The sequence below is a fragment of the Aulonocara sp. 'chitande type north' Nkhata Bay genome, linkage group LG18, assembly GCF_057382095.1.
Source record: "Aulonocara sp. 'chitande type north' Nkhata Bay isolate Kocher_YH1m ecotype deep benthic linkage group LG18, A_spYH_male_GT1.1, whole genome shotgun sequence".
Classification (NCBI taxonomy): domain Eukaryota; kingdom Metazoa; phylum Chordata; class Actinopteri; order Cichliformes; family Cichlidae; genus Aulonocara; species Aulonocara sp. 'chitande type north' Nkhata Bay.
This window is the reverse complement of record NC_141361.1, coordinates 30,844,934-30,864,131: the sequence shown is the minus strand read 5'-3', so window position 1 is coordinate 30,864,131 and position 19,198 is coordinate 30,844,934. Positions and strand designations below refer to the sequence as shown.

General features: G+C 39.8%; 4 protein-coding genes across 5 annotated transcripts; 2 read left to right on the top strand and 2 right to left on the bottom strand.

The window, feature by feature from the left end:
* Window positions 1–613: 613 nt before the first annotated feature.
* Window positions 614–5,095, bottom strand: selenop2 (selenoprotein P2). Of its 2 annotated transcripts, none has more exons than XM_086272125.1 (5): window positions 4,996–5,095; window positions 4,125–4,383; window positions 3,211–3,423; window positions 2,784–2,892; window positions 614–1,616 (listed from the first exon to the last, which is right to left on the bottom strand). In XM_086272125.1, exons 2-5 carry the CDS (start codon window positions 4,349–4,351, stop codon window positions 1,344–1,346), a joined length of 822 nt encoding a protein of 273 aa, XP_086128251.1. In that variant the 5' UTR covers window positions 4,352–4,383; window positions 4,996–5,095; the 3' UTR covers window positions 614–1,343. The 2 variants fall into 2 exon arrangements, with proteins under 2 accessions (XP_086128251.1, XP_086128252.1); XM_086272126.1 differs by having other exon boundaries at window positions 4,125–4,379; window positions 4,996–5,077.
* A 1,280-nt stretch (window positions 5,096–6,375) lies between these two features.
* On the bottom strand, window positions 6,376–11,189 carry LOC147308984 (uncharacterized). The gene is made up of 4 exons (XM_086272185.1): window positions 10,732–11,189; window positions 10,332–10,491; window positions 9,716–9,891; window positions 6,376–9,530 (listed from the first exon to the last, which is right to left on the bottom strand). Exons 1-4 carry the CDS (start codon window positions 10,879–10,881, stop codon window positions 9,147–9,149), a joined length of 870 nt encoding a protein of 289 aa, XP_086128311.1. The 5' UTR covers window positions 10,882–11,189; the 3' UTR covers window positions 6,376–9,146.
* A 175-nt stretch (window positions 11,190–11,364) lies between these two features.
* toe1 (target of EGR1, exonuclease) lies at window positions 11,365–15,008 on the top strand. Its single transcript, XM_086272184.1, has 9 exons — window positions 11,365–11,512; window positions 11,592–11,739; window positions 11,857–11,897; window positions 11,999–12,095; window positions 12,318–12,476; window positions 12,820–12,933; window positions 13,279–13,427; window positions 13,843–14,005; window positions 14,201–15,008. The coding sequence occupies exons 2-9, from the start codon at window positions 11,626–11,628 to the stop codon at window positions 14,954–14,956; spliced, it is 1,593 nt and encodes a 530-aa protein (XP_086128310.1). The 5' UTR covers window positions 11,365–11,512; window positions 11,592–11,625; the 3' UTR covers window positions 14,957–15,008.
* A 1,418-nt stretch (window positions 15,009–16,426) lies between these two features.
* Window positions 16,427–18,571, top strand: tmem53 (transmembrane protein 53). Its single transcript, XM_086273199.1, has 3 exons — window positions 16,427–16,746; window positions 16,975–17,078; window positions 17,225–18,571. The coding sequence occupies exons 1-3, from the start codon at window positions 16,692–16,694 to the stop codon at window positions 17,924–17,926; spliced, it is 861 nt and encodes a 286-aa protein (XP_086129325.1). The 5' UTR covers window positions 16,427–16,691; the 3' UTR covers window positions 17,927–18,571.
* Window positions 18,572–19,198: the final 627 nt, after the last annotated feature.

The window sequence follows — 19,198 nt, the reverse complement described above, 5'->3', positions numbered from 1 at the left end:
AAAATAGACTTCCAGGGATCCTAAAACAACAGAGGAGGACTCACAGGGACCACTGGGTCCAAACACCAACACTTCTGTTTTCTTTTTATTAAAATTTAAAAAGTTTCGAGCCAACCAAGCTTTAATGTCATCTAGACATGTCAAGAGAGGTTTTATGGAGATGGCATCCTTGCGTTTTAGTGTCAAATAAATTTGGCAGTCATCGGCATAACAGTGAAATGAGATCCCATGCCTTCTAAGGATAGAACCCAGAGGCAGTAGATACAGAGAAAAGAGCAGTGGCCCTAAAATTGAGCCCTGTGGGACACCACATGACAGAGGAGCAGAAGACGATTCTGCTCCTATGATACAAAATGTATCATAGGAGCATAGGATACAAATCATAGGATACAAAATGTATCATACAAAATGTCAAATAAATTCAATATACAGCTTGAATTTTCACTTAATAGATAAAATAATAAATCACTCGGTGTCTACATAACTAGCAACAGACCACTGGTTTAAGGGAAAAGAAGAAGTTAAACTAAATTAATTGAATCCATTTAACACTGCCTTGCTACTGCCAGGTTTTTGTAATTACTAAAGTTAAAAAGGACACATACCATAGACGTAAGACAGAAGAGTCAATTTTAATGTTAATTTTTAATAAAAATCACTTGGTCTCTATATCTGCTTTTTTAAACAAAACAATTTATAGTTTCTTTCCACACTCTGAATTCATAAGAAGAAACATGAGTCACACAGCAAACATGCAGTGAATAACAGTGTGGGCTAAGCCTGTAGTGGATAAGGTGGGTCAAACAGAAGCGAATACTATGAATGTCTTCTACATGCAACACAGTGTCTAATAATTACATATGATTAGTATACTCAGTTTTAAATAACCTCCTGTATTCCTTAAATGAAAAGTTGCAGCAAAGAACAATTAGCACACACAAATCACTACAAATATTCATCATGAATCATGCTATTAATGGTAGTAATATCCCCTTTAAACAGTAATCTGACAGAGGTTTGCTCAGCAGCATTGCACACCCTCCCCTGGCTCTGTGTGGGTGACAGTAACTCTTGATCCATCCCATCTCACCACACACATCCATCCACAGTTTTCTGCAAGCAGCTTTTACACTGCGGACTTCATTAATGTGAGGAGATGGTGGAGAATGGTTACTTTATCCACACAGAGATGTGGAGTGTGGAAATGCCAGGAGACAAACCACAGTATAATCACTGCTTAATTAGACAATACAATAAAATAAAAATGCACAAAAAACATTCAGATTCTAATCAAACTACACTAAAGCAAATTACAAATGTTAGTTATCAGTGCTGCTGCCAGATTAATGATCATGTTGGTGCTGCTGATGGGGGGAATGGTGGTGGTGGTGATGAGAAGTAGAATCACCCTGATCCTGCTGATGTAGCGACTGATTCTGGTGACTGGAATGTTGATCGTGGTGGTGTTGATGAGAGGGGGGGTCATCATGATGATGGTTGTGGTGGTGGTGAGTCCCTCCAGAAGCTGTGTCTGCCACTTCTGAACCTTCGTCAACAAGCTGAGCTGTGCCATTCTTTCTGATGTTGTTACCACCGACAGATGAAGTAGAATTATGCTGGAAAAGAGGAATACACAGTCACACACACGCTTTAACTCATTATTCTTGAGTTAAAGCATCACACTCACAATTGTCACATTTATTTCGGCCACTTGGCGGCAGCATATTGAAGTAATGGCACAACACTGATGTAGTAAAATGTTATCAACTTGCTATTAGCTATCATTAACATTAGCTAATGTTTCTGATTAATAATCTCTACCTTGTTTTTAGTCAGCCTCATTTCTGTGAAATGCTCTGCTGTTCTTAAAACCCAATTTCTACTTTTTCCTGTTTTTTTTTTTCAATCAAACCAGTTTTATTCCCAATATTTAGGGCCAACTCAAGACAACTCAACTAACTACAAGAGGCCAATCTACCAATAAATCCCAGTCAAGTTAATGTGAAGCTGACCAACAATTCCTTGCCAGTTCCTCACTATGAAAAGGAAACATTACAGAACATAAAAATATTGTGTAGTTTATCCATCCCTCCATCCATTCATTCATTCATCCATCCATTCAGGCATCCATTCATCCACCAATCTAGTCATCCATCCATCCTTCCATCCTTTCATCCAACCATCCACCCATCTTTCCATCCATTCATCCATCCTTCCATCCATTCATCCATCCATCTAGTCATCCACCCATCCAGTCATCCATCTATCCATCCATTGATCCATCTATCTATCCTTCCATTCATTCATTCATTCATTCATTCATTCATTCATTCATTCATTCCTCCATTCATCCAACGATCCATCCATCCGTCCAACCATCCATCCATTCATCCTTCAGTTCATCCATCCATCCATCCATCCATCCATTCATTCATTAAACCATCCATCCATCCATTCATTCATTAAACCATCCATCCATCCATCCATCCATCCATCCATCCATCCATCCATCCATACTTTCATTCATACATCTATCTATCGTTCCATGAATTCATTCATCCATCCATTCATCCAACCATCTACCCATCTTTCCATCCATCCATCCTTCCATTCCTTCATCCATCTATCCTTCCATTCCTTCATCCATCCATCCTTCCATGCATCCATTCATCCCAGATGTCATAGGATAAATGACGGGGTACGCCCGGGTCTGTTGATTAGTTCTGTGAACTATAACATTGGACTTCATTCATTTCGCACACATTTTTCCACTGATCACTCACAGTGCAGTTACAGATATTTTTCTGATAAGTTGCTCTGATTGCAGCCTCTACGAATGGGTGATGCAGAAAACTGTAAGGCATCACTATATGAAAGGTGAGGAGACCACACCTGGAGAAAATGAAGCAGAAAGAGAGGGAGAATTGAAACTCAAATTCATAACGTCCACATGATGCATATAAATATGAAATGTGTGTGGAACTAAAGGAAGAACAACTTTTTCCGTCTGCATGGGGTTTTATACATGTTCTCTCCTCTACTCCTTCATGTACACATCATACCATTATCTACATTACCCTGTTTTAAGTCCTGCTATCTATGTAACCGTTCACATGCATGATTTAAAGCAAAGTTCAAACATTTAAAGTGTTTTGCCCTAAATAAAATCAAAAATATGAGGTAAATGTCATGAGGGCAGGTTCATCTCACCTGTCATAAACCAGGAAGTCATCTTTGTCTCCGTCCAGAGCCTCCCACACGTCATTTTGAAGAGGTTGCTGCTGAAACACGGGGACCCCGGTGGGAGCACTTCTCTTCAGCTCCCAATACATTGCTCTGGAATGAGCGTCACGCTCATTTACTATTATGAAAGACACCTCAGTCATGTTGCTGCGATTCAGCCTATCACGCAGGCCTCCAATTCTACGGATGAACAGATGGAAGAGAAGATAGAGAGCTGGGTATAATCTCACATCGCTGTTAATCTGGACAGTTGGAAAAGGTTTTTCTAGAATCACAGGACGTCAAAGCCTCGACTCAAGGAACACGGAGGGCTTGTCTGTCTTCAAGTTTTAAGAGAAAAAAAATAAAAGGATGATAAATCTTTACTACACTAATTGTGCAGCAGAATCATGTTCAGAGGCTTATAAGAGGAATTCTGAGCAACTGTCTCTCCACAAGAACACCTTTTGTACAAAGATCATGTTTGTTTTACATTTTTCTTAATTTTACTCTTCAAAATAAGACAAAAAAATCAGCTCGGATTATATGGTCTAATAATACATAATTCTTCTTATATTGTTAATATTGGTATACTGTAATGTTGTATCCGAGCAATTTCAGTAAACACATGAGAAATTTAAGGTCTGTATAAAGATGGTGTGGATTCCTTTTCTGTTTTTCCTTTAACAAAATGCTATCTAGAAGTCTATTTAAAATGACTTTTTTTAAACTAAAATACAAATTTGAGGACTATCGGGAAATAGTGTTTCAGAAAATAACAAGACTATAGAGAAAATTGTATTATTAAGAAGCCAGTAAAAAAATACATACAACTGGTTAATGGGTTTACTCTTCAAAATAAAACTTAAAAATAGGAGTTTTAACTATTACAACTTTCTTACTTGGATGCCTGCCTGAGGCAGAACTGTCAGGCAGCCTTCAGCAGCGCCACCACAGCCACGTTTCCCAACAGGTCTCGCATGGGTGCATATCCCTTAATGTCCCACTGGGGGGCAGGTTTGCAGATCCTGGAGGCATCATTGTCCCCCTCCACAATCAGAGTGCTGTGTGAGGCCCACAGCAGGCCTGGCAATGCTGCGAACAGCCACAACATCAAGAGAGAGCCCATTGTCTCTCCCTGGCAGCCTGGACTGTATCTACCTGACAAGAAAGACATTGTGCAATAATTGAAAAAACAAAAACAACAATTTTTTTGCACCTGATGTGAAGAAGTGAAGAGAAAAAATCTTTTCCAAGGCTTTGTGGCACAAAGTCAGGGAAAAGGAGATAGCACATGCAGACTAGGCAGTCTGGGGTTCAATCAGTAGCGCTCAGTCTGATCCAAAAATAATTAAAAGAGCAAAACATCATTGTGTCTGTCTTTACATGCGAAGATAATCTGCAAAAAGAGCCGGGGTAAACAGCGGGCACAGAGGTATTTTGGGGCACATGGAGAACATGCAAGCATCAAAGCAAAGACAGACAGAGACAGACTCAGAGTGTACTGTCTCTCTGTTTCAACGTGATCTGGATCACTTTTGTTAGATAATTAAAGCCTTTTCGGGTCGCCATTTCTTTTCCTCTCCTAATTTAAATGTTTAGATGTATAACAAGTATTAAAGTGTACAAGACAGGAACAGATCTCTGTGGTTAAACTGCATTAGTTGGAATTCCACAAAATACACCCCTACAATAGTTAATATGTTTGACCTTCAGAACAAAAGACTTAAAGCCTTAAAAACAAACACTTTAAGCCCAAAAAGATGATCTTACCTTTTCTCTTTCTCTGTTCTGCGACCCACACATGCAGACAGTAAACCCCTGTTGTTTTTAAAGCCTTTGAGGCTGACTAGCACTTCCCCCAAATCAAACAGAGACAGAGACAGAAGGAGAGGGGGGAGAGAGAGAGAGTGTATGTGTGAGAGAGAGAAACTAAACAAAGGACTTTATTTGAATGCAAGTAAATTTGAGTAAAATCACACTCTTTATTAATTTAATGGACTACCACAAAATTCTGGTTACCTTGTTGACTGAACAAGCAGTTATTGATTAGGTGGTTATAACTATTGAGTGGACCGATATGAAACATGATATTCATGGTTCCTCGATTCCCTGCACATTTTTGGTAATTCGACTTCTAGGCTATAGCACGGACTCATCTAGGCTGTAGCACTATGTGAAGATCATGTGGTTTTGAGAAAAAATGTAAAAATAATATTTGGATAATTTAGATTTAGTTACGATGAGTGAGATTTAGTGCAGACTTTCCTTGAGAATGAAATCTACCCTTGGTGCTACAAGGGTATCCAAAGGTTTTTACTGAGCCCACTCTTACTCTTTAAAACCGAAAACATTACCACCCACCTCTGTTGTACTTTGTGTGTGGTGTTAAATATCAGATGTTAACTCCACATTACACTATAAAAAGCTGGTGAACACAGTAAACATGCAGTTTTTCAGCTGCTCAATCATAGTTACCTACCTATGCGAGCCAAGCTTTAGAGTGTGCAAAGGTGAATGCCACCATGACAAACACAGGGCACCATTTAAGAAAGAGCTCAAAGGCCAAAAATCAGTGATAATCAACATGAAAGACTCAACTTGAAAAAATTTACTAAAAAGAGCTGTTTGATCAATAAATAGGGATGAGCACGAAGACCATGCTTTGTGTGAACTTTGCAAAGTTGATGGTTAATCTTCAAAAATGTAGAAAAATACAAGATCATCTGTTTACACTGACTTAAAGTTTTCTTGCCATTGAAGGTTAACAAGCCAGTTGCAATGTAAATAAATATATTGGCTTTTATGTTACCGATTTGCTCAAAGTCCAACCTGGGTAGCTGTTTGTTTTATGTGGGGAAAAGTAACACACATGACCTGAGATTAAGTTACAACAATGGGATTTAATGAGACTTGGGTTTAAGTTTTATCACTAGTAAATTAATATGCTTTCATTTTTATTCTAGCATCCAATGTTAACTGTTACTGTGAGCTGCCTGACATGGAGAACGTGTATAGCTGCAGTCAGAAGTTTCCATCCACTCATGAGCATGAATGTCATAGTCATTTGGGGCTTTTAACGACTTCTTTGAACTGTTATACGGATGATCTTACAGTTACAGCATTACCTTAATGACTTTTAGAAAAAAAAGATTCCGGTGCACAAGTTTAAATTTATTGGATTTTCTCTGATCCACACAGGATCAAAATTATACATACAGGCTCAAATAGATACATGCATTCATTTAAATCTTTTAATAAGTATTGCTCAAGGTTCTACAATGTCTTTCGACTTCTTGTTGGGGATCATAATTGAGCACAACTGGGAGTTTCTCTTTGCCGGTGTACAAAGGTAATGTTTACTGTATTGGCCAGAAGGTCTCAGGAACTCAGGTATTATAGTTATGTATTTTATAAATTAGGTTTTATTTTTATTTTAACTTTTCGCTTTTAATTTAATTGAGTTTTTATTAGTTTTTGTAGTCTTTTTTGTTATTATTGTATAAAGGGTATATATCAGAGGCAAGATTTAGGAAAATGAGTATCACAAAAAAACCCACAGACCTCCATCCAATACCTCAATAGTCGAGTTTTACCAGTAACGTACCAAAACTAAGTATTTTCCTGTTTTTTTTATTTATATTTTAGCTAGTTTTCCAAATTCACAAAATCATGTTACTTTAATCTTTTTTTGCAAGTTTTTATTTCTGTTTCAGTTAATAAAATTGTTAAGTGTGTTTCCACATCTAGTTTAAGTGAACTATAATAACCTCGCAAACAACTATCAAAAGTAGAAGTTGGTCGACTGCTTTGTTAAGGTCTGATAGTAGACCTAAACTGTCCCCCTCAAATGAGAGGAAACTGGTTAAGAACCACTAATGTTCGCATTTGCTATGAACTGGGAACTGCTGGAACACCGGGGTCACTGTGCACAGAGGAGAGATTTTTACATTGCCATGGGAGTGGATGCCAACCAAGAAAGAAGCCTCTGCTTCAAAATCAGCAACTTGAGCCTCACTCATGAATGAGAAATGGAGGCTTTCTGCAGAAAGGTTTTATGGTAAGACAAGACAAAGGCTGAGCCTGTTGGCCTCAGTGACAAGAGGTATGTTTGGAGGAGTAAAGGAGAGACTTTCAACTTAAGAACATTGTACCAGTGGTGAAGTATGGTGATGGTAGCATCATCCTCTGGGTTTGTTTTACTGCCAGTGGTACTGGTACTTTGCACAAAGTGGACCGAATAATGAGAGAGGACTGCCTCCAAATGGACCCAAATGTATTGGAGTCTCAACATCACAAATTAACAGCTAGACGGTTGAAACATGGACATAATTGGTTGTTCCAACATGACATGATCTCAAACACACAAAGCAGGCCAACATTAAGCTGCCAGAATGGCCTTCCCAAAACACTCAACAGTATCGACAATTTGTGGATTAAAAGTCATGTCCGTACCAATGGAAACAGCTACCAAAGCTGTCTGGTTGAGGTACAACTTGCTAAGGGACATTTAATAAAATATTAGTTGAAGTATGTATATATTCAAGCTTCTGTATAAATTTTGAGGTTGACTTAAACTATCCAGAAAATTTGAACACTTCAAAACAGAGCAAAGGGGAAATTCTCAGAGTGAAATTTACACTGTAGTGCAAAATTAGGTTATTCACCAGTGCAGGATTTACTCTTATTTCCTTTTCCATACATCGTTTTTGGAACCTTCTTGAAAAACAGCGAGGGTCTCAGTTGTGTACATGTGACCAAAATAAGGTACAGAAATTCAGTTTTATTAATGCTTAAACTGGAGAGGTATGATTGAACAATATAGTTTGATACTAAACCCATGTTATGGTTAAAGACATAAATCATGTGCTTTACATCCCACCCAAAAAAACAAAAAACAAACCAAAACAAAAAGATTGAAAATAAATAAGAAAAAAAAAAAATCACAATGTCGAGGGAACACTCTGTAATGAGATGTGTCTATATGAAACTTAAATAAAGTTAAATATTCCAAATGCTAATTTTATTATACATGTAAACAGAGCCAGGAAATATCAGCCAAGCTCAGAGACACTTGACTTTAAAAACACAAGCATCAAACTTGTCAGGGTTTGCGCAAATGACTCCTCTAAACAATTCTCAACTACAATCAGTAACAAGCTACATGGTACACATGCTCTGCACATGTTCAAGCTCACAGTGGGTCAGCATTTTCAGAGGTCCATCCCTGTTTCCTGCTGTTCTGCCGTATCAGTGTCCTTTGCTTTTGGTGCTCGTTGCTCTCAGTTGCTTTTATATCGAGAATTGTTTAACAACTCATGACATATCAGATTTTAATGCACACTATACTCTTAGCCCCACGTCTCAATGTGTATGCTTATCATTGTTAAGGGCTCACTTGATTTTAACCCAATCTTCCCCTATGTTGAACTCATTAGTAAACATCTAGCTCCAAAGCAGGAAATGCAGTCTTCTGGTGGAAAGTCTTGTTTCACTTGTAATAAGCTTCACTGTTTCCCCTACCACCTCTGGTCTCATGATGGTAGTTGGATTTTGCCGAGCACCTATTCTGCATTTTAGTCAAGCTAAAGGAAGCTGAGATTTAAGCTGTTTCAAATAGATTCTCTTAATGCCACGCACCAACACCAAAGCTTATATTTTTATCAATACCTCTTTGGCATCAGGGACCTGAAAAAAAAAAATCTGTATCTGATTCTAGATGGGATAACAGCAGGGTGGGGAGAAAATACTACAAGTAAAACTGTAGGCTAGCCTGAGCATCTCTTATCAGCTGATCACACGCATATAAGCATTTGAGAGTGCAACCAGTTGACATAACAAAAGCAAATTCACGTCAAGTCATTCAAGGAGGAGATACAAAGCACAATAATTCAGCTTTAGTCTTTAGCAATTCACACAAACTGCTAAGAAGACAAAACACCTATCAGTTCTTCCTCATCATTATCTCCAACTTCAGGGGGACTGTCGCAGGTGGCCATGAGCCCCAGGCCTAGCTCTGCCAGCTCCTCGCAGCTCATATCAGTCGTCACCATGATCTTAGTCTCCAAACGGTTACACAGAGTCCTATAGGAGGGTAACGGGTAACCAATCTCTCTCAGGTACTCGTACCCCTTGGTGCCAACTGCACAGCGGATATTCCGGGCTTTCAGGATTGTCTCCGGAGACCAGACAGCACGTCGGGAGCGTTTGGTGAGTGACAGGGCTCGGATCTGATCCTCATACAGAAAATTCTGAAGACCCTTTTCAAGCCGGTCAAGTCGATAAAGACGCTTCTTCATCTCTTCAGCCTGACAGAAACAGGAGTGTATGGTTAGTTTGGGCCATTTTATTGCACATAACACTCATTATTTTGTAACAACTTTCATAATAATTTGCATAACGCAATAAAACCTTACAATGCTCTCCAAAAAAAAAAAAAAGAAGCCCAACAGACCAGGCTTTGATTTGCAGGGGAAGTCATCAGCTGTCCTACCTCTTTCTGTAGCCTTGCAGTGTGTTGCATCTCCTGCTCCAGCTGTTTCCTAAGCAGCTGGCAATGTGTGCAGGGCTGCTGATCTTCAGATGTTCTGTCCGCATCTTCCTCCTCTAAGCCAGGCAAAGGGGTGCGTCTGGCATAGCCATGATCCCCGAAATTCAGCTCCTTCTCCACTACACCAAAACACAAGGGAAAAAAGTGGAATTAAATTTCTGAGAACTAGAGTAGAAAAACATCCAAACAAGAAGATATCTTCTTAAATATTTCTGCAGACATGGAGCAATAACTGTACATAGAACTTCTGGGTTTTTCTGTTGAGACAAACATTTCTATTTTTTCTGCAAAATGCTCATCTACATTTACGAGCAACCAGACAACACTGCTTATGTGCAATGTGTTGTTGGGCTGTTTTTACTGTATTTTCCAATAAAAATGCTTTCTACAGCAGTTCATGATGTGAAAAGTAAGAGATAACAGACAACTATACAGTAAGTGTCATGACCTTTCATACACAGCAAGCATTTTGTAGTTCACCAAAAATCCATCCATTGAATTCAATTCTAATCAGAGTAAAAAGGATCCAGAGCAACTTTACACCTTAGATTTCCAGTACCTGGCTCAGGTTTCAAAGGGTGCAGGATGTAGGGAACCGTGAATGCGGGGTAGGGAGGTTCTCCAACATTGAACAGAGTGGGGATAGCATTAGGTTTCAGCTTCTTCCCCCCAGCTGGAGACCTGGCTATTTCCTCAAACTGGCTCTGCTCAAAATGGTCCTTAAAGAAATGAAGCAAGTGCAAAGAAGACATACACTGAATCAAAATAATGAAAAACCAAAAGACATGAATTATAGATATTATGACAAAAGGTTAAAGATTGACAATTAGCTGAACTCAGAAGATAATTATCCGGTGAATAAATATATAAATCCTAATTCTATTTATTCAATTAATCCATGATTCTAGTCTGTTTAGATTTGGTTCTACTTTTTTTCTATTACTATGTTGTAAACTTACTTGACAGAGTCTGGAGTGAGGAGTTGGTTCAAAGTCCCGTCGACAGTTCACCACCCATTTCTTCTTCCGCACAGGGTCTTTGGGGAACCGAAACAGCTGCTTGCCTATGCTGGTTGAATTGGAGCAGTTTGGAGCGGAGCAGCCACCCATTGCACACACAGTCACAACAAACAGCAACAGCACAGCTAAATGTTAAGTTAGCTTGGCTTACAGTACAGCTCAGCTGTGACTTTTAATCATTACTAACTGCGTGCACGCTCTAAAAACGAGAAAATGTTACACTTGCATCAAACGTTAACTTGTGGAAAGCAAAGTCATGCCCTGTAGATTTTTAACAGAAAAAAACCCCACGAAAACAACTTATATCATCTTAACGGGGATAAAATATAGCTGACTTTGTTTGAGCCAAAATGGCGTACTTCCCCACGGTGGTCAAGTATAGTGACGCACTGTTTGTATGCGTCTGTCGGGAATGCCTGATTGAAAATACCACGTACCGCGCAAAAAGCGAAACAGAAGCGGTCAAATGAAAACATAAAGCACACACGCTTGATAACGTTTTACGCTAACTAATTTTAATTTTTGTTTTGCAAGTATTTAGTGGCAAGTGCTCTTTATTTGGAGTCAGGAAACAGTCGAACTGCTGTGAGATATTTTGTCACAGGACCCAAAGAAGCACGTTGAAATGTTTTTGGAAGTTGTTAGCGGTTGATACATTTAAATACTCCCAAAAACAACAGTAGTTAAAGTAAACACTGCGATTTTAAAGACACTGTAACAAGTAAGCGACGAGTAATGTCTCGGAAATCCAGCAGCTGTTAATTACAACTCTTCCTGAGATAAACTAGCTCATGTTTCAGGTAGTCGTCAGCAACTTTGCAGTTTAAGACAAGCATGGCATCTTCGCTGGTAGTTCCTGTCATTGATGTCCAGAATGAAAACTTTAAAGAGCTTTGGCCTGCTATGGTCGTGGCTATTAAAACGGCGTCCTTCGTTGCACTGGACACGGTAATTACAAGTTCTTACGTGTTGAAAGAATTTGGTTTCTTCCAGGTTTCTCGCCACTTTAGATGCACAGATGGTAATGTGGGAGTTTGCAGAAAATTCACATTCCTGTTTTTTTAGGAGCTGAGCGGTCTTGGGAACAGGAAGTCCTTGCTGGCTGAGTGAGTAAAGGTCTTTCTGAGCTGAAATAGTATTAGTAGGTTGTGCAAGAAGCCTTGGGAAGTAGATGCTTGTATTTTTTCTGGCTCTTGTAATATTTCAGATCCATTGAGGACAGATACAAAGCTATATGTCATGCAGCTCGGTCCCGCTCCATCCTCTCGTTGGGAATCGCCTGCTACAAGAAACTTGATCAAAAGGTGCAAAATGATCCTTTTAGAGTGGCTTAAATGTTGTCATGTACTACACATTAAACCAGTTATTACACCGTACTCATAAGTGTAACATGTTTGTACAGCAGTGCCAGTTAGACTGTTATACACATTTAAATAACGCTATTAGATCTGTATCAAATTACAGAAACTGCCACTGCAGATTTCACAAATGCCACAGGTGATTCATCCTTCCTTCTCTTCCCCCAGCCTGCAGACTCGTACCTGGTGCAGGTGTATAACCTCACCCTTCTATGTTCAGAGGAGTACATCATAGAGCCCCAGTCAGTGCATTTCCTGGTGCAGCACGGATTTGACTTCAACAAGCAGTACGGCCACGGAATCCCGTACTGCAAGGGCAACAATAAGGTAAAGTTTCCTGCTGCTTTGAGTTGTGTCGTCCATTCTGAGTGTTCTGTACCCGCTGTGTTCACTCTGCTGCTTTTCTCTGTTATTTACCACGACTATGTTCTGTCCAGCTCATCACATGTACAGTGACTAACACGCACTTATGCAAAAGCTCTACAAGGATGTAGAGCTTGCTCAGTCAAAAGGTGTACTTACTTTTTCAAATAATATTACATCTGCTGACCTTTTTCTTAAAAAATAAATAAATAAAATAAAAGGTGTCTAACTTATCACGCCAGGGAGGAGTAGTAGGTTTGCCTCTGATGTCAGTTCATTTTCCTCTCTGTTCTTTGTTCTTCGTAAGGGAGGTGCAGATGACCGCGGCGTTCACATCCGAGCACTGTTCACTGAGCTGCTGCGTGCTCGGAAGCCCCTGGTGCTACACAATGGTCTCATTGACATGGCTTTTCTGTACCAGGTGCAAGTTGTTGTCTTGTTTTCACTTTCCTAAGATGTGAAATCTGTTTATGACATTTTCTAAATACCTTTAACATTTATAAAGTATTTATAATAATAGAACTCTTATTTTTACTCTATAAGACTGATGTTTAGCACTGTTGTTTCACATCAAGATGGTCCTGGGTTCACAGCCAGAGCACGTCTGTGTAGTGTACATTTACAATAAAAGGAAAAACTCCAAGGTTAATGCTGCCTGTCTTGGGCCTGGATATGTTTTACAAAACTGATTCAACATTTCTAATGACTTCCTGGTCAAAGAGATGTTTGAGAAGATTGACGAATGTTTGTGTTTTTTTTCTGTTAGAGTTTCTATGCTCACCTGCCCGAGCGCCTGGCCACCTTCACTGCTGACCTGTCAGAGATGTTTCCCGCTGGGATATACGACACCAAATATGTCACAGAATTTGAGCTTCGACTCTCTGCCTCCTATCTTGAGTACGCCTACAAGAAATGGTGAGTAATTTTTATTTATTTATTTATTTTTTGTGTTTTGATTGAATTTTATAGTGGACATTAATTTGCCACTGATATAATTTGCACAACTTGACGCTAATTAAGTTCTCTAAAAGGTAAACAGGACAGTTCCACGTGTGTCCTCTGTGATGTAATGCAGCAGTTACCAGTATGTAAAACCAAAGAACAAAGCCCTTTAACACCTCTTAAAATAATTGATAACTCATTTTTTTTGTAACCTGTTGGCTAAGTCGATGATGAAGGTGCTAAGATTTGGAGTAGAGCAGAAAAGTCTGGTGTCCATAATTATGTCAGTGTACGTTGTCTTTGAAACATTAACCCTGTTTGTCCTTTAAAGCCAAACAAAATCAGCTATCTGTCCCTCTTCTTTCATATCATGTTCTCTTTTTCCCAGTAAGCTGGATAATGGTCGCAGTGTGGACTCCGGAACAAATGGACCTCATGTTCACATAGAGTTCTGTCAGTATGCTGGTCACATGTCCACCTATGTGGACTACAGGGAGTCTCCAGCTGTCGCTTCTGTTGAGGAACAGACTGACATCTGTCAGCGCTTCTCTGTAAGTTTCAACCTTGGATCTTCAGTTGTACAGTTGTGGAAAACTAAAGTGCTCTTTTCTCTCCTGTGTGTGTGTTTTATTTTTTATTTTTTATTTTTGTATGTCTGTTATAATGCAGGAGCCAAATAGATATCATGAAATTGTGTGTGTTTTTACTAATTTACCTAACTTTGTGTTTGTTTGTTTGTCTGCCAGGCATTTGGTTGGTGTCCGAATGGCACAAAGTGTCCGTTATCCCATGACACAGACCGCATCATTTTCCAGGACGAGAAAAATAAGGATGACAAGAGGAAGAAAAGGAAGAGACAGAGAGAGAAGAAGAGAAGTGAAGGAGAGGGCTCCTCCATCTTTGATGGTTCTCCGGAAAATAAAATCCCCAACATGGAAGTGGATCCAGAAGATCCGCCAGGAAACCAGCGAGGGACAGTTGCTGAGATGTGCCCAGATGGTTTGCCAGCAATGGACAGTGATGGAAACACCCCACAGAGTGAAGGAAAGAGCTTGGCGACTGACAGCAAGGGGAACAGTGTGTGTGATGAGAACATAACAACAGCCTCAATTGATGACAGCCGGAACACAAAAAACAACACAAATGATGGAAAAAGTGGCGAAGTGAGTGGGACAGGAGCAGGGAGAGAAAAGACGAATGACCGCTCAGCTGGGATTGAAACCCAGAAGAAGAATGCTGACGCAGGGACACATCGGGCAGGATTTGACGCCTTTATGACAGGATACATCTTCGCCTACTCCTGTACCGTCATCAGGAAGGAAGAAGCTGGAGAAGCAGACAAGGAGCAGGAGGAGGAGGAGCAGTCGTGGCTTCCTACCTGTCTTAACAAGGTCTATCTGAGCGGCAAGGTAGCGCCTCTCAATGTGGTAAAGAGTACCTTCTCCAAGTCGTCCAAGGCCCACATGCAGAAGATGGAGATGGTGTGGGGCAGAAGGTGTTAAATTTTGTCTCTCTTGGTTTGTAAGGAATAAATCCCACAGACTTGGACTTGAATCCAGTGACCATTGGGGATGTTTATTGTTTGAAATATATTTGCTTGTAATTGACCTTCTGTAAATGCCATGGTTCACCCAAATCACGTGGTCTCCATACTTGGTCAAAACCTTTGTCCAGATCAAATGAAACCAGTGTCAATATATTAGTTTTTCCTTCAGCCTCAGCTTAATTTGTGTTATTTCAGTGTTGGCATGCTAAGTCATTGTCAGCATTTAGGCATATGCAGTTAGCATTTAGCCCTAAACACAGCAGCACTAAGCTGTGAGTGGACGGCAGGTTGACTCCTGACTGTGAATGAGAGGACAGTTCTGGTGTAATCATCATTTTATCCTAATGGGGAAATGTTCCTGGAGGATGGAGGAATTGATACCACTGACCAAACTCTCATAGAGCACCACCTTCTAATGCAATCATTAATCCATTTGTCAAATATTACATTTAAGATCCCTTGAGTATCGAGGAATTATAACAACAATGGTGAATGAGCACCCAGTTTCTTAAAATCAATGCAGCTTTGCGTTTGAAAAAATATCCCATATTATGCTTACAGTTGATTAAAAGATTAAATGTGTTTTTCTGCTCTTAAAATGTGAGTTGGCAATCGTCAGTAATTAAGATAAAAACAATCCATGGGTGTGTGATTTATAATTAAAAGGGAAGTTTGGAGGTACAGGGGAGGAATAGTGGATACAGTGAACAAAGGATTTTGAATATGGAGCTGCCAGGCAGGAGGAACATTGGAAGCTCACAGAGAGGATCTATGCATGCAGGGAAGGAGGACATGCAGAAGGTTGGTATGAGAAGGATAGGGTGATACGGAAGCAAACGTACTGTAGCAATCCTAAAGGAGTTGTCAGAAGAAGAAAATCTGTTGGGTTTCTTAAGTGCTATTAGCTGAGCTACAATAAGACAGGCCCCAAATCATCTAATCAGATTTTTACTACTTTAAATAATTGAAGTTATAACATCCTGTGGGTGATTATCTATGAACAATTTGAAATGTGATAAGTGAACTGATAAATTATGCATTTAGGTTCTACTTAATGATAACATATATGGACTTCGCCATTCAGTTAAACACACATAGAGAGTTAAGTTTGATAAATGAATGAATGATAATGAAATATTGAACAATCAGTAGTTAGGAACTGAACTTAGCTTAATTTAAAATTAATATTTCAAATGATTGTGTTACTTCTTAGATTTTTTTTCCTCAGAAATTATAAGGGGATTTGAAAACCTATTACAATGACAAGTTATCTGAAAAAAAAACAGTATTTTATGCACAATTGTTACTTTTTTCTTTCTTTTTCAAGTAGTTTTTCGTTTATGGGACACACACTGAGAAATGACATGAAAGACGAGCTGAACGAGCAGAAGCAAAATTGTAGACGCAATTACGCCTGGCATGCAGAAGAGGGCGGTAACGGGCAGTAAGGTCATCTTGACGCTGCTGAAAAAAAAGCAACGAAGAAGAAACACTCTGTTCGGGAGGAAGGAGTGTGTGTAGTGGAGAAGCTGGTGACAGTCAGCGGACCTTTAGTGTGCGTGTCTCCTTTGGTTCACACAGGCTTCACCTCAGCGCTCTGTGGCACAGTTACAGTTATTTTTCTGTAACGGCCAAATGAGCGAGATAACGTTAACGTCAGAGAACCGCAGCTGATACTCTAGCAATCAGAAATGGCAGCCGATGAAATAGACTACAACATCGTGTTTCCAGATGCAGGGACGTCGGGTGAGCAACATTTCATTGTACTGTATGCTCATGCCTCTGTTAGCTTAGCCTACACGCTAGCTGTGAATTACAAAGCCGCGTTAAAAATGTGTTTTTCCCCCCCCAAATTAGCTCCAACTGTTTGGACAGTTGGAGCTAATTTAGCCTAGCTTTCTGTAACTGTTTGCCTGATTTATTTTCTTTATTTCTTTGTTTTGTGTGTGTTTTAATCGTGTGCCTTGTTTTCAGAGAGACACTGGCAGGGGACAAAGGAACCAGTTGTGATACTGTTGGGCTGGGCTGGATGCAAAGACAAGCACCTCTCGAAATACAGCTCCATCTATAATGAACAGGTTCAAACTATATGACACGAGCAAATCACCTGCTCTCATCCCTTCATGAGGATTGTGCCATTATAAATGTTGCACAGGACTGGCCAGTTTTTTATACATCCACTTCTCTCATTCATGCTCATTGTCTTTGTTTTCCATGCTTGCAGGGCTGCGTCACCATCCGCTACACAGCTCCTTTGAAGACTGTCTTTATCTCTGAGTCGTTTGGATACAAGGAGCTGAGAAACACGGCTCTCAAACTGCTGGAGATCCTCTATGACTACGAGGTGGAGAACAGTCCTATTTTCTTTCACACGTTCAGCAATGGTGGCTTCATGCTTTACCGCTACATTGTAGAACTGCTACACAGTGACAAACAGTTCAGTTCGCTGTCTGTTGTCGGGGCCATCGTGGACAGTGCTCCAGGTAGCGGGAACGTCCGTGGGGCCCTGCGTGCACTGACGGCCACCTTGGGTCCAAAAATAAGTCCTGTTTTAAGGTACATCCTCCTAGTTCTCTTTGCTGTGACTGTTTTCCTTCTGAGAATCGTGCTGTACCCGTTGACCAAGTACATTCACAAGAACCACTACGATGCCGTGCAGGACAGGCCGCCCGCCTGGCCTCATTTCTTCCTGTACTCCAGGGATGACCAGGTGATTAGGCACAAAGATATTGAGGGCTTTTTGGAGACTTTGAAGCAGAAAGGTGTCCCTGTGGACAGTTTTGATTTTGTCTCCAGCTCCCATGTTGGCCATTTCCGGTATTTTCCTGAAGAGTATACTCTTAAGTGCCATGACTTCCTGGTTGCCTGCATGAAGGAGTTGGAAGGGACCGAAACAAAAAAGAGACAACACGTTCAAAGTCATTGAAATTTCTGCAAAGCTGTCGTATGCAGATGACAAAGGGAAGAAAACCAGACTGCTGAGTCAGTCAGTGTGACACTAGGGTGTGAAATCCTGCCAGTTTATCAAACACTAACTCACATGCTGATGAAGTATGTGAAGCAGTTATATACCACATGAACCTGATGATGAATACAATCCAATCAGTAGCTATACACTGGAGAATTTGAACTCTATCCTTTAGGATAATTTAAATATATTTAATATTGATGTGAAATGTGATTTATTGTAGATTAGCGGTAGTGGTAAGCAGTTTTGAAAATGAAAAATCTGGTTGATCTGTATCTCCGATTTATTAAATTTAATATATACGTGGTTATATTCTAATGGTTTTATATTGAATGAGAATGCAAGGGTGCTTCAAGGAAGGCAGATTTTAAATGTGATTGAATGTTTTCTTCATTAATGGAACTTTGAAAATTGTTGCCACGTAGAGTAAATTCCTTTTATTTTCCTGTGCAAGAAAAAAAAGTAAATACCCAGCCCTAATATGTGAGTTTTAACATGAATTTAATTGAAGGACAAAGCTGATTAACAATGAATGTATATGTCCTCTGCAACTAATGTGTTCTTTTTAACTGACGTGCCTTCAATAAACCTGAATGCTCAGAACATGTTGTAAATTTATTTTGGTAAGATGCCTTGTTTATTTTTGCCAAATAATAGGTCTCATGACATAACGATGTTGTTACATGTTACAAACCATTATGAAGCCTGATTCCTCTTGAGCAACATGGTGGCCATAGTGCAGCATGTTCCATTGAACAAAAGCCGGCAATGAAACCTCTACAGTGGGGAAAATAATTTGATCCCCCTGCAGACTATTTTACTTTGCCCACGAAGAAATGAAAAGTCTCTGTTCACTTGTTTTTGTTTCATTTTAACAGTGAGAGACAAAACATCCACCAAAAGTCCAGAAAGACACATTACATAAAAGCTATTTCTCCCAATGATGCAAAGCAATGTATTTGATCCCCTACAACCAAGCCAGAATTCTTGCTACCCCAAATTGGTTGTGTCCATATGATGCACACATTAAAATCAATCAATTACACGAACTCTTAGTCTCACCTCTCTGTGTCTAAAGCACACCTGTCCACAGAATCCATTTTTAGGACCAAGGATGTCAAAGGATGTTGGAGATAAAGTTGTAGACCCTAACAAGGCCAGAATGGGCTCGAGATCATCAGCAAGAAGGTGAGAATTGCTTGTGCAATTGGAAGAAATATAAAATGACCA

What these genes read in the sequence shown, in the direction of transcription:
- LOC147308984 (XM_086272185.1), bottom strand. Translation starts at nt 10,881, where the DNA reads ATGGGTGGCTGCTCCGCTCCAAACTGCTCCAATTCAACCAGCATAGGC. An exon ending in CTCACTCCAGACTCTGTCAA is followed by an intron (nt 10,492 to 10,731) that starts GTAAGTTTACAA and finishes CATTTCTTTAAG; the next exon opens with GACCATTTTGAGCAGAGCCA. An exon ending in CTGCAAGGCTACAGAAAGAG is followed by an intron (nt 9,531 to 9,715) that starts GTAGGACAGCTG and finishes TGTTTCTGTCAG; the next exon opens with GCTGAAGAGATGAAGAAGCG.
- toe1 (XM_086272184.1), top strand. Translation starts at nt 11,626, where the DNA reads ATGGCATCTTCGCTGGTAGTTCCTGTCATTGATGTCCAGAATGAAAAC. An exon ending in ACAAGAAACTTGATCAAAAG is followed by an intron (nt 12,096 to 12,317) that starts GTGCAAAATGAT and finishes CTCTTCCCCCAG; the next exon opens with CCTGCAGACTCGTACCTGGT. An exon ending in ACATGGCTTTTCTGTACCAG is followed by an intron (nt 12,934 to 13,278) that starts GTGCAAGTTGTT and finishes TTTTTCTGTTAG; the next exon opens with AGTTTCTATGCTCACCTGCC.
- tmem53 (XM_086273199.1), top strand. Translation starts at nt 16,692, where the DNA reads ATGGCAGCCGATGAAATAGACTACAACATCGTGTTTCCAGATGCAGGG. An exon ending in TCCAGATGCAGGGACGTCGG is followed by an intron (nt 16,747 to 16,974) that starts GTGAGCAACATT and finishes CCTTGTTTTCAG; the next exon opens with AGAGACACTGGCAGGGGACA. An exon ending in GCTCCATCTATAATGAACAG is followed by an intron (nt 17,079 to 17,224) that starts GTTCAAACTATA and finishes CCATGCTTGCAG; the next exon opens with GGCTGCGTCACCATCCGCTA.